A 14,373-nucleotide genomic window follows, 5' to 3' on the forward strand; every position below is an offset into this window, starting at 1 on the left:
GCCCGGCCCTGGCTTGTGCATTCATTTGGGGAATGAACTAGCAAATGGAAATTATTTTTCATAATTTAATATAAATAATACTGAGATTGACTCAGTAATGTTTTCCATGAAAAAATGCTGTGACTTCACGGCTGCATTCCACCAAACATTTACGTAAGAGCCAATGCCAGTTTACCCTATATAATTTTTACAAAACAGAGCAAGAGAATTTTTCCATATACATTCTGAGACCAGTTCTAAAACCAACAGACAACAAAAAAGCTGCAAGTCAGTGTCTAGACTCAAAATCCTCAAAAACATCCTAGGAAATTGAACCTAACATCCCATTAGACTTTATTATTAGCAGTTGGGACACACCGCAAAGAGGGGAGTGTAAGGATAGTTCAGCCCACGTAAATCAATAAACTTTCACATGTACAGCAACAAAATAGAGCAGAAACTAAGATTATCACTGGATGCAAAAAACATTTGATAAAAGCACTCATTGTTAAAGCTGTAAACAGCTTAGTTATGGAAGGATTGTATGTCAACCTAATAAGCTATTCATAGCAAAGCAACGGCTCAAATACTGAGTGCAGGGAAAGTTCCAGACTTTCTCTCCATATCTGGAACTCCACAAGCATGTTCATTTTTATTCAGTATAGTACTTGAAGGCCTAGCCAAAGCATTTAGTCAAAGAAAAGGGATGATCCAAATTGGAAAGCAAAAAGGCTGCTACTCTTTGCAACTGACATGGTTTTGTAGTAAATTCACAGTTGCACTATGCAAAGTCAGAATGCAATAGTTAGCGCATTGCTGTACGCCAGTGGTACAATGAATGAAAAATTAATGCAATCCTACCTTGAGTAACTACAAAAGTAGAAATAACTAGGAACAATTTTAACTTAAACTGTGAAACATTGAAAAAGACCAAAGAAAACACAAATGATAAGACAGCCCATGCTGATATTTTAAGAATCAATATTGGAGGCCAGCACCACGTGGCATTGTAGATTAAATATGCCCCAGCTTGCAGTGATGGCCAGTTCAAGTCCTGGCTGCTCTACTGCTGATTCAGCTCATTGCCAGTGATTCTAGGAAGGCAGTAGAAGTGACCCAGGTCGTCTTACGTCCACAAAGGAGATTGGAATGGAGTTCTGAGCTGCTGGCTTCATCCTGGCCACTGGGGGGGTGACCCAGTGGTTGGAAGCACTGTCACTCTGCCCGTGAAAAATGTAAGGTAGTTAAAATATCCATATTATCCAAATCAACCTAGAGAGTGAGTGAGTTCCTTATCAAAATGCTGTGAACTTTTTCCAGTGAATTTAAAAAAAATCTTAAAATTCATATGGAAACAGAATCTCCAAATAAAGCAATCTTGAACAGAAAGAACAAAGTGAAAAGTAGTACACTATCTGACTTCTAAATATATTACAAAGCCATGACTCCCTCCCATCCCTAGTAATATCGGCGTGTACTGACATTAAAAAAAAAACTAATGGAACTGAATCAAAATAACACACCCACAAGCCAGCCGAACGTCCGTAAAGGTACTGCGAGCACACACTGGACAGGATTTAAGTGTTCCTGGGAAAATGAGACAGCCACATGCAGAAGAGTACAGTTATCCTGCTGTCTTTCACTATAAGCAAAAGTCAACTTAAAATGAATTACAAACCTAAGTATGAAACCTGAAACCATGATACCACTTTAGAAATTACTCCTAGAGCATTGGAACAGACAGGGATTTAGGCCTGAGACCTCAAAAGTGCTGGAAACGAGCAAAAATAGAGCATCTTATCTTGGGCAATGAAGGAAACAGAATGAGGAAACAATATTTGCAAGCGATACATCTGATAAGAAACTAATATCCAAAAGAGAGGAAGCTCAACTACTGAACTGCAGAATGTGGCTGTAGGTAACAGTAGCTCCAAATAGTCATTTCTCAGTGAGTAACAGCTACGTGAAAAGTGCCAGTATCACTAGTCAAGAAAATCAGAGTTAAGAAGTGCTGGTAAAAATGAGAAAAGGGGTGGGGCGGAAACTCATATATTCAGTCAGAGTATAAAGTAAATTAGTGAAGTAATATGGAAGCTCCTTAAAACTAAAAATAAAACTAATTCAGAAGCCCCATTACTGAGTATGTATTTTAAAAATCTGTCAGACACTTGTCATTGTTACTTTGTCTCCTTTCACAATAACATCAAAGTCTAGTTTTATAGACCTAGATTTAGCCATAACCCGTATCTTTATCACAGAGTCCAGTAAACTATGCTGCCTGCAGGCTTCATGTATGTTTTATCCAGATTTAAGATAGGCAAGAAAATTAGGAATCTGTTGTCTTGATTTCATGTTTTACTGATGTAATAACTGCTTTCTCAGTGTACTTAAAATTTGTGACTTCAGTATTCAATATCTGGAATAAAACTTATCTTAAACCAAAGCTGCATAACCGAAAGAAATACCAAGTAGAAATTTCATAGTCTGTACAACTGCAGCTGACACGGTCTCCTGCTGGGAGCTTAGAGGTGGGAGTCATTCCTTCCTTTTCCATGGTTATGCGACGCGTATCATGTGGTGATCTATAAGGTACTGATGGTTATTTTTAAAGAGGAAAAAAGTCAGCTTTTTATAGTAATGTTATGTTTCTAACATTATAAACTCATGCTACCTTTGTTTTGATCACTTTGGTATTATAGGATGAACTTTGAAGATAAAGAAAAATAAGCACTGCTCAGAAGATAGAATGTTAATACACTCATGGTGGAAATAAACCAGTACTATAATGGTGTGTAACTACACTGAGAGCTGTACAACACTGGTAGAAATGGTGTGAACTTTTTCTGTAAAGGGCCAGATTATAAATATTTTAGACTTTGAAGACTGTTTGTTGCATATTCTTTGTTGTTGTTTTATTTTTTAAAACAGACTTTCATACATTGTAAAAAATTTTCTTAGGGCCATATAAAAATGGGCCCAAGGCCAAATTTAATCCATTGGCCATAGGTTGCTGACTCTGAAAATGATGTTTTGGGTTCCTGGTTCTACCACAAGCCTTCTCTGCTATTGTCTACGCACATATCTAAGAAATACAAAGTGAACTTTTTTCACTGGAAGTATTGTGCCTGGCCTAAAATGTAGTAACTTGATTTTCAATCACCTGTTGTGAAAATTCTGACTACTTTTTATTTTTAAAATGTTCACATTGTACAAAATAAACAGATACCCTGAGTTCATGCTGTATTAAATGAAGAGATTCTACATTGTTTTGCATTCATTTATAAAGGTTCAAATTGGTAACTTCATCACAACATCAGTTGTATAAATGATTGCTGTTTCATTAGAGGTAAATGTATAGCGATTAACTGGGCTTTATCAAGTGTCACAAATATCAGAGTCTCTATTTTAAGGCTATTTGTTCATTATCTTCCGCACATACTTTCATAAGTGTTCCCCATACAACAGTTGGCTTTTGTGTAGCATCTCATTTACATTTTTACTATCCAGACTTCATGCTTTGACCTGTATCTTACTTACATTGGACCAGCACTATGAATTAAAAATAATCTCTATTATTAAGTTATGAAAAATAATTTTGCAAATTTCAGTGTAGGTCATGATGAGAGGGATTATTCCACTATTTTTCTGTCAGAGGCTACCTTTATCAGATTAATATTGCATAACAAGTTATTTTTATAAGCAAATCAAGTATGTACATCTAGGAAGGGGACTTCATTTCTGCATTATTCAGACTCCAAAGAAAATCTTACAATTGTGAGTAAAATGTAGTTGTTTCATTATGATTCAGGGTATTCGGAATGATAAAAATCCCACTTCAGAAAAGATCAGTGAATAAAAAATTGATTTTTCCAAGAACTGAGTAGGATTATGCTTTATTGTGTTTGGAACAGTTTGTTTTGTTTTTTAGGTATCATACTCTACATTCCTGTTTTTTCCCCATAAGGATTATGTAACAGCTATTTTTATACAAAAACAGACATTTACTCTTAATTCTTTGTTCTCTCCCATGTTTTTCTCTTGTATACATTCTTACCTCATCCAGGATTCTGCTTTGTCATACAAGCACAGACACCACTTCTGACCTCACACACCAAGATTGAGTTAAAAGTGATAAGACCTTTCGTTACATTTTTAAAGCCTGAAAAGCTATTTTAGAGTTATTTCTGTAAGAATCTCAAAGTAGAAGGCCTAAAGAAGTCTGTCTGGGTGCACAGGTGTACCACTATGCTCGACTTGAGCATTCACATGCAATGTTCAGATAGGGTTTCTTACGCTCCCATTCTGTAATTCAGTTATGTTTACTGAGTTAATAGGTTGTAACATTCATAGTCATGTTTCCTATACTTAGTAGTAAAGGCCCATAGTGGGTAAGAACTATCCTGTAGCTTGCTAAGTTGTACGGCACACACTCTAAAGCCAGGACCCCCACCTCCCCAACCCCCAACCCAGGACTCACAGTGAGTAATGCATTATGGACTGACATGAGAAGACTCTTCTGCTGCCTAGAATGTGGAAGGGTCTTTCAGAACTGCTGAGCGCTTTAGATTAAGGGGCTGCATTGTTGCTGTGGCGTCCTGGTAAGGAACATGAGGTAAAATGTGCCTTTTGGCAGACCAGAGGACATTGTAGCAGAACAGTTAAGCTGTCACCTGCAATTCCAGCATTCAGTATGGGTACTGGTTGCCCCAGCTGCTCCAGTTCCAATCCAGCTCCCTGCTAATGCCCTGAGAAAGCAGCAGAGGGCAGCCTACGTGTTTGGGCACCTGCACACACATGGGAGATGAAGAAGCAACTCCCAGCTCCTGACCCAGCCCCCGCCATTGTGGCCATCTGAGGGGGATCCAGCACATGGAGGACACATGTCTCACCCTGTAACTCTGCCTTTGAAATAAAAAAATATTTTAAATGAAGAATTTGACCCACTTGAAGTATATTCCTGTATAAAAATTATTTGCATTCATGCTTTGGGCATCGATGTTTGCCTATCCTAATTGCCCAAACTTTCTTCTTCCACAGCATATGGTTAAGATTTTTAAAAAATGGTTGTTTTGTGTAACTTGTTTTACAGAATTTTCTTTTGAAAATGTATTTGCTTTCTGGCATTGCTCAAAAAATTTCCTTGAAGTAGTCCTCTTAAAAACACATTTTGTCCTGTGAAACCTTTACCAAGATGTTTGCTAGTGTAGCAGATTTTAATGAAGGGAAGATAGCATTTTTTGGCAAATATTTTAAGAACTTTGGTACAGCATTTAGGCTCCATTTCTAAGTCTTCCACACAAAAACATGCCAAATACATTCACTCCATGTTAGAAATAGCACCAAAACTAAATTAACAAGCATGCCTTTTAAATTATGACATCTATACTTTATTCCTAAAGTGAAAATTCTTAAGGTGAAAATACGCTACTTTCTGCATAAAGTGGAAAATTTATATAGGCCCAATTCTTCATGAATAAAACTATTTGCAGTAAGATAAATAAAACTCTGCCTACCAAGCTAAGTGTAATATTGATCATGAATGAAGGCATCAGTGATTTCTGGCTTGAGTCATTTTTTGTTTAACAGTGGATTTGCACTTAGATTCTCATGCTGCCACCAAATGGGCTTTCAGAGATGCCCTTCAGCCTTCAAAGTTCTAGCTCGCTGACAGCCCACGTGTCGCACTGGACTCACTGACAAGTCACTTGAGTGTGTTCACCTAGTAGCTGCTTCAAAAAGGTCTGTAGTAACCCATGTTGACCACTAAGGGGAGAACTCCTCTGCATTAAACAGCTGCAGTGTGAAGCATTTTGCTGGAGAGGATAAAATATTTTTTTTAGAAAGAATAGGTGTTGGGTTTCAGAATTTATGAACTTAGAAAGGAAATGCAAGGTCTGACTGTATATATTAGCAAATGGTAAGACCCTGGCTAACTAAGGCAATTAACCAGCAAAAAGCCCCATGCATCCATTGTAAGTATCTTTCAGTTCAAACCACTACTAAAAGAAAATTTGTAAAATGTCATCCTTTTGATTTATGAAAATGTAAAGCAGGAAAATTATTTTATTTTAAATAAAATTAGATTTATCTTTACTAGTCCCTAAACCCAACTATCTGTATTTCTTAAATGACCATTACTTTCTATTTGGGAGGATTTAATAATGTGCAAGGCTGGGGTTTGTGTTTTTTGAACTTGGGACAGTCATTTATTAAAGGACTAACAACACTGAAAGGTAACTACAGTGATTTTATTCATGCCTTAGCAATTCATCTGAAACAGTGACCAGAGAACTCAGGATTGAATGCCACTTCAGAAGGCCTATAACCTAAATCAAAGATTTTGAAAAGTTAATCTGCTTATGACCTAGCAAATTACTTGTCAGTGTATATTTTATAATAACCAGAGATGTATTTAGTTAAATACTACTATTAAAGAATTAGTAACTAGCAGTTATGATTTCACTGTTATGCCTTAAAAATTATAGCTGATTATCATGATAAACACTGAGACTAACACTATCATAAATGCTATGGTAACTTAGATACAGTTTGGCATTATTAAATGTAATGCAGCTTTACCTATCACAGTACCATTTAGTCCTGCAGAAAGTTCTTAGAACTTTTATAGCTTCCAACTTTTTTCCCCATGTCGAAATCCTTCTGACAGGCTTTGGTATGATTTTCAACAGAAACAACATCAGGCACCAACAGAGGGCAGTGAAAAATAAGCAGGTATTTTAATACTTGGAGAAAATATCATTTCTCCCTTAAATACTGCTCAAGATTCACAACCGCATTTGCCTTTGTTATTTTATTGAAAAAGAACAACTGCTTGGAAATTATAAAACAAGCTGCTTTGCATCCACAGGTTTATTATTTGGTATAATAAATATACAAGAAATACTGAAAAGTACACTGAAGAAATTAAAACATGCAAATAAATTATAAATTAGCAAAACTGCACTGGTGATTTTTCATTATTTTCTAGTTTTTAAGTGCTGCTTTATCAGCTAAGAGACCCAGACTCTGGACCTCTTGGTCTAAGAAACAGGTTTCCAGGGCCCAGCGCGGTGGCGCAAGTGGTTAAAGGTCCTCGCCTCGCACGCCCGGGATCCCATATGGGCACCGGTTCTAATCCCGGCAGCCCTGCTTCCCTTCCAGCTCCCTGCCTGTGGCCCGGGAAGGCAGTCGAGGACGGCCCAAAGCTTTGGGACCCTGCACCCTCGTGGGAGACCCGGGAGACCCAGAAGAGGCTCCTGGCTTTGGATTGGCATAGCACTGGCCGTTGCGCTCACTTGGGGAGTGAATCATCAGATGGAAGATCTTCCTCCCTGTCTGCTCTCTGTATATCCGCCTTTCCAATAAAAAAATAATAAAAATAAATCTTTAAAAAAAAAAAACAGGTTTCCTGAGTTCTAGTGTTTTAACTCGAGGACTTAATCTTAGTTGGGAAAATCACTTGCTCCATATTAGGACCATGATTAACCTGTTTGCTAAGTACATCATGTAGTCATGTATTTTAAAAAAGTAGGGATAAGTATTTAATCTCGCTGTTCAGATAACAGTCAAGGTGCCCAGATGTACCTGGCTCTGAGTCCTAGCCCCACTCCCTGGATTCCACCCATCTGCTAACACACCCCCAGGAAAGCAGAGGGCACTGCAAGAACTTGGGTCTGTCCTAGCTGTTTCCCCCGGGAATCTTGAAATCCTTGGCTAATGGCTTTGGCTTCCCTCAGGCCCAGCCACTGCAGCCACTCAGGAGTGAATCAACACATGGGAAATCTTTCTGTCCTTCTCTCCATCTATTTGAAACACACAGGCGTGCGCGCGTGCACACACACACACACACACACACACACACACACACAAATGTGGAAAATTGCGTAAGACAATCTGCAATGAAAAAAATTGCCAGAAATACAGCAAAGGGAGGTAACCCCTAAATTCAAGGAATTGAGGAGGGTTTTGATCGTATCAACCAAAAATATGTAGACTTCATTCAGATCTTGATTTGAATGAGCTACAAAAAAAATCAAGAAACAGTGGGGAAAATAACATACTTTATATTAATCAATGAAGGTATTTCAAAAAATTTACAGGGAAAGTTGTATTCTAAAGGTAAGTTTATTTGGATGCAGGAAATTTTGAAATTAACGAAGAAAAATCTTTCATGAAATTAAAGATTGTTTTTCAACAATCTTTAAATGACTTTATTGAAATGTCCTTGTTTGGGGAGGGTAGGGATGTAGAGATTTTTGTTTTTTACAGATATGCTGTTAAAGCAACAGTGGGATTTGTTTTAATCTAACGACAAGGATATAGAACTTAAGAGCAGAGGGAAGGAGGGGTGCTTTGTCTACCAAGTATTAAAACTGAGTAATAAATTTAACAATAAATAAAAATAGGAAGTCATTAAAGTACATGCAGAACTAAAGAATAAATCTGGAGGAGCATGAAGATATATTTTCTAGAAAAAGCAACTGGATAATGGATACGTAATACATTCAAAGCCTATTTTTTCTGTGTGGAATGTTTGGCAACAAACATTATAATTTGATACTGAGTTTTAATTTTTAAAGAGCAAACTGTTGTTTTTAAAAGCTAATATTGAAATGTATGCAAAACCCAAATGATAAAATGTGTAAGTTATCTCTTTACTATTAAATCAGCTTATTGAGTTAGAGGCTAAGAAAATGGTACAAGATAAAAATAGAGGTGGGTTGGCACTCAGTGGAACCACTTTGAAAGACAGTGGAATTCATTTTCCATTCATTCCTTCCTCTCAGCTTGGAATCTGAAAACCATCTCACTACCTAGATGCTATTACTGGCTAAAGCTCTCAGAGTGCTGGAGAATTGTCATTTCTTCCCTGAGATCACAGCACTGTCTTTCTCAAATGGAGAGAATGGACTGTAGGGATTGTCTAGCTAACCTACACTGACACAGCAGTCTTGGCGATATTCTGTGAGGAAGCTCAGCTGAATTTGCCTAAAGGGATGGTACGCCATCATGGCGAAGTGATTGTCAATAGTGCCTACAAACCCGAGGGGGCCAGCGCATCCCTTCCATCTTGTGATGCCCGAGATGGTGCCACTTTTGAGCAGGAAGCAGGCCCTCAGTGGACACTAAATCTACCAGCAGTTAATGTGGGCTTTCCTGTTTCCAAAACGGAGACACAACTGTCTGTCATTGATCAGACACCTAGCTGATTGCATTTTGCACTTACAGCAGCCTGAATGGACTAACGTAACTATGAAAAGAAAATTAAACAATGAGGTAAAAACCATTGGAATCTGGAGGTTAAGAGGTCAGCATCAGCATGGATTCTTTGACACAGACGAGTTATGCACAGTGTGTTTGATAGCTTGGTACTGATCCTTTAGCCTCTGTTTCCAAAACCAACAACATGGAGTAAAATGGGGTAACAGTGATACAAATAGTAATCTTCAATTTTAAACAAAATTATCTTGGAAAACCTTTTACTCATTGGACAAAAAACATATTACCTCAGATCAAGCAGGAACCATATTTGTCTAAAAAGCAGTTTTAGCCTAACACCTAGGATTACCTACAACTGCAAGTCATACACCCGTATCAGTGGCAGCCCTCCTGGCCACATCGCCACACCACTTGTAATACCGTAGTGACTAGGCAATCTCGCTGTATGGAATCACACCTCCATCATCGTCTACACTGCCCACCAGACATTGCGCCTTCAGCTTATGAAAGCACTGAAAGTTATAAGGGTTTTAAGTACTAACTGTATCATATTTAGTCTTTATTGACTAGTTTAACAATTCTGCTGTTTTGGAAGTTCAGGCAAACCTAAAATCTGTATTACCCACATAGTTCAATCGCTAGGACAAAAATGTACCTGCCTAAACAGATGAAACTCTAGGTTCAGGTCTTTTATGTTAAAAGCCACTCCTTGCGCCTAGCACAATAGCCTAGCAGCTAAAGTCCTCGCCTTGCACACAGTGGGATCCTACATAGGCTCCAGTTCTAATCCCGGCAGTTCCACTTCCCATCCAGCTCCCTGCTTGTGGCCTGGGAAAGCGGTCGAGGATATCCCAAAGCCTTGGGACCCTGTACCCGCGTGGGAGACCCAGAAGAGGCTCCAGGCTCCTGGCCTGGGATCAGCTCAGCACGAGCTGTTGCGGCCACTTGGGGAGTGAATAATCGGACAGAAGATTTTCCTCTCTGTCTTTCCTCCTCTGTGTATGTGACTTTCCAATAAAAAATAATAAAATAAAACACTTCTTAAGGCCCAAATTCATGATCAATAGTTTCAACTTTAAAGTAACTAAACAGAAAGATTTAATTTGGTGAATGTTGTATAAGAATAAAGGTAGAATTGCATATGTTTGATAATAGACAAGGAGTGATTTTTATGAGAGGCTTCTGTATTGAAATAATTTTAAAAATTAAGGCATGTTCTTTTTACTATAACCTTAGAATTTGAAGTAACAAATATGTGAGTATAAATAAGAATATAAAAATATTAGTACTAGAATTTGAAAAATGTCTGGATAGCAATGATGGAGAGTTGAGGTATCTATCTCAAAGACAATGGCAGCACCAGGTAGTAGTGCTGTGAGCCCTGTAATTGAGGATCCAATTCGTGTTCAGACAGGAGCTCAATGTACAGTACAACAACTGGTTTACCTCAGGATAACAATGGCACCTTCGAAGATGACAGAAGGGCATAATATTTAAATGTCTTCCAAAATGAACTGCAGAGGGCAGGTCTGGTGTGCCAGTAGATGTAAGGCTAGGACACTCTCCATACTCACTTCCATAGTGGTTGCATGAGACCATGCTCCCCCAACAGTGGATTAGGGGGCCTTTTCCCCCCACATCCTCGCCAGCAGCTGCTGTTAGCCGATCTCTCTATATAGAAGATTCTCCCTGGAATTGATCTGCCATATGACCCAGACATCCCATTCCTGGGAATATATCCAAAGGAAATGAAATTTGTATGTGAGAGTAACCTGCAACGCTATATTTATAGCAGCACAATTCACAATAGTGAAGACATGGAAACAACCCAGATATCTGTCAACAGAGAAATGGATAAAAATGTGGTGCATGTACTCTATGGAATACTCCTCAGCTATTGAAAAAAATGAAATCCTACCATTTGCAACAAAATGTTCCCAACTGGAGACCATATTGCTTAGTGAAATAACCCAGTCCCCAAAGGACAAATATATATGCTGCTGGTATAATACAGCTTTGAGGCAAATTACAAAATAAATAGATGTGAGCAAACAAGTACATACAGGTGAACACTGTAATGAAGAGTAGCGTACTGGGAAGTAAAGTTACATTACAACACCTGTTTCTATTCCTGCACAAAGTAGGACTCCTATACTGAAACATGTAAATACATCTATGCAGCAGAATACCAGATTTTCTAGCTCTGCTTGTACCTACCACATCACGATACATTTAAATAGCAGAGTGTTAGCCTTGTAACCATTCCTGGCACTATACTGCTGTGATAATTCAGAGAATGATAGCAGGGAGAGGAGACAGGGTGTCTTACAGGGGAGGAGGGTTTCAAGGAAGCAAAGGTCATGTGCCTTCCTCCACTTTGATTCTTTTCAGCCTTTAAGTTGTAATACACACATAGCAAATTGATGTTCTTTATCTTTCTAGTAGTTTACAATTCAATGAAGCACATTAAGGAATCAGTTATTCAAGTGAAAGAAAGATGTGAGATTGTCTTCCTGATGGTTCTCTCCCTAAATGCTTCCAACAGCCAACGTGGTACCTACCTTGGTAGCACAGACCATCGATCACTGCCTTCCCAGGAACATTATCAAGAAACTGAGCCAGAAGGGCCTCAACCCACCGTGAAACACCAACAGCCCTGCACAAAACGTACTCCGCTTGTGCAACCTCCTATTTTTGTGTGTGTGCACTATACAGATTCCGCATCCGTTGAATATGCACTTCTAGTTACCCCATCCCCTGATAGCCATCAAATGTTTACCAGGTTGATTATACTAGAAACCCAATTAAGTGAAGTTGAAGTTGTACCACATAAGCATAATCATTTGTTTGATCAATACTTTTTTTTTAATTTTCCATGTCTTCCAAACTTAGACATGTTTTAGCAAGTCAGGCTTTGGCCTTCTAACATGGAAAAATATTCAAATGTAAGAGGATATCTCAAAAATGAAACCAAAAGCTCAGATTACTCTGGGGGAAATTTTTGAAATCTATGCGTAGTTTTTTGAGTATGTACTTCCAATGATATTTTTAAAGACTATCAGTTTATTCATTCATCTGATTATGGACAATACAGTTGCTTTTACCCTGTACTCATGAATAATGGTACTCTGAACTTGAGAATGCAAGTATCCATTCAAGACCCTGTTTCAATACTTTTGGATACCTGGAAGTGCAATTGTTCTACTAATTAGTAGCTCTATTTCTAAATTATATTGGAAAGACCAGATTTCTTTCCATAGCAGCTACAACATTTTACATTCCCACCAACAATATGCAAGAGTTACAATTTTCCACATTCTTAACACTTGTCACTTCAATTGATATCTGAGTAACATCTTATTGTGGGTTTGATTTGCTTATTTTTTTAATATTGTTTACATGGCTGGGATGGACGCATGCCCATGTTGGCCTCTGATTGGGGTGGGGAAGGTTGAGGCATGGAAGAAGGTAGGTCAGACAAACATTTCAGTTTTTTCTTCCCTCCCATGTCCACAGAGGGGAAAAGAGATAGGACTGCTCCTTGTCATTCTACATGAGCACCTAGGATGGGGAATGGGCATTTAACGACACCAGACAGACTTGGATGTGGGGAAGAATGTTCCAAGTGTGTTGCCCTAGTGGTTTGACAGTTCTGAGACATTGTTTGCTTTGCGGCATCAGGGTTGACAAAGTCTTTAAGGCTATGGGCTGACCAGGTCCACTTTAGTACATCCACAGATCCAAATGGTTGCAACATGTGAAGAACCTAGATGTTTTCTGCTTTTGTGATTCTGTCTTAATTGCTTGGCTAGGAGCTATGTGAACTCCAGGCCTGACAGTCTACGTAACACCCTGCAGGACACCTGACAGGTCACATAGGCAGAGCACTCCTCAGGAAAGAGGTCCCTGGTGTTAGACAAGACCCACCACCCTACCCGTCCATCAGTGTGTACCTCTTGGAGTTGCTTGTTTCAAGCCCACCAATAGAAGCCTGCCTACTTGCTCTTTTTGAAAGTTAACAGTTAAAACTGACCAATCATAACTGTATAATTACATGGAATTGTCCTGAAATGTGTAAGAACCTTGTGTTGGTCAACCTCGGCCCTTTTTGCCTTCCTGCTCTTTTTCTGCCCTGCTGTTCCAGCTGCAGCCTCGGTTGCAGCTACCCCTCCCCAACCCAGACCTGCTGGGCTGGGGGAGGTGGCTGGGAGGCTAACCTGAATAAACCACCTTTATGCCTTAGCACCGACTTCAGACTGGATGATTTTCTGGGGATATCAAAATCTGGCACAACACATGTAACCCTAGATTTTCATATTACTTTAGCAAGACATCTATTGAGAATCTACATTTTCAGTCTTTGCTTCATATTATTTTTCAGACAAATGCCTTTTTTCCCCACTCGAAACCCACTTTGTTTTGTGAAGCCTTTGTTAACTTCTTTCCTTTTTATTAAGGATATATTTATTTTTATTGTAATGGCAGATTTACAGAGAGAAGGAGAGACTGCTATTCCCCAAATGTGGGACTCAAGGACAAAGAGGTCAGTAAGTCAACAAGATGGCGACTAACAGACAAGGTCACTGTGTTAACATGTGATGAGCAAAATGGCGGCCACAGACAGAGACATGGGCATGAACCAGGGCAGGGATCAAGTTGTTTCAAAGAAATTTTGATTGGCCAGGGCCATTTTGCTCACCTACCCCTGGCCTATGGGAGGTGGCTACCACAGTCAGTGCTAATGACAGTTGGATCCTTGCTCTCCCCTCCTGGAATTCCTGGCCTGAGGCTGTTCGCTATTCTATGTAAGAAACTGAATTTCCCAAATAAACCGGAAGTGCTTAGCCGGAACCCTGCCATGTCTGTTTCTCGAGCATTCAGAGGCTGGATGGTGGGCAGATTCCTCTAGTACCTCCGACAATGATGCTGAGCCAATGTGAAGCCAGAAGCCTCCTCCCAGTCTCCCACACAAGTTCAGGATCTCAAATCTTTGGCTCAGCCTCTACTGCTTTCCCAGGCTGTCAACAGGGAGCTGATGGGAAGTGGAGCAGCCAGGACACAAACTGGCACACACAAGAGATCCTGGTGCTTGCAAGGCAAGGATTTAATCACTGAGCAATTGTGCTGGTCCCCTGATTGCTGACTTTGAGAGGACCTTATTCTCTACCAAATAAT

At 39.2% G+C, this 14,373-nt stretch overlaps 1 protein-coding gene across 1 annotated transcript in view; it reads left to right on the forward strand.

Annotated features, from left to right (window-relative positions):
• DNAJC10 (DnaJ heat shock protein family (Hsp40) member C10) overlaps window positions 1-3,210 on the forward strand; it is a 44,039-nt gene extending 40,829 nt beyond the window's left edge. Inside the window, exon 23 of the mRNA XM_040971820.1 lies at window positions 2,679-3,210. Coding sequence (XP_040827754.1) covers window positions 2,679-2,690 — 12 coding nt within the window. The 3' untranslated portion in view covers window positions 2,691-3,210. The remainder of the gene's footprint in view (window positions 1-2,678) is intronic.
• Window positions 3,211-14,373: the final 11,163 nt, after the last annotated feature.

The sequence above is a fragment of the Ochotona curzoniae genome, unplaced genomic scaffold (assembly GCF_017591425.1).
Source record: "Ochotona curzoniae isolate NIBS_2020 unplaced genomic scaffold, NIBS_Ocur_1.0 contig_2210, whole genome shotgun sequence".
Lineage (NCBI taxonomy): Eukaryota > Metazoa > Chordata > Mammalia > Lagomorpha > Ochotonidae > Ochotona > Ochotona curzoniae.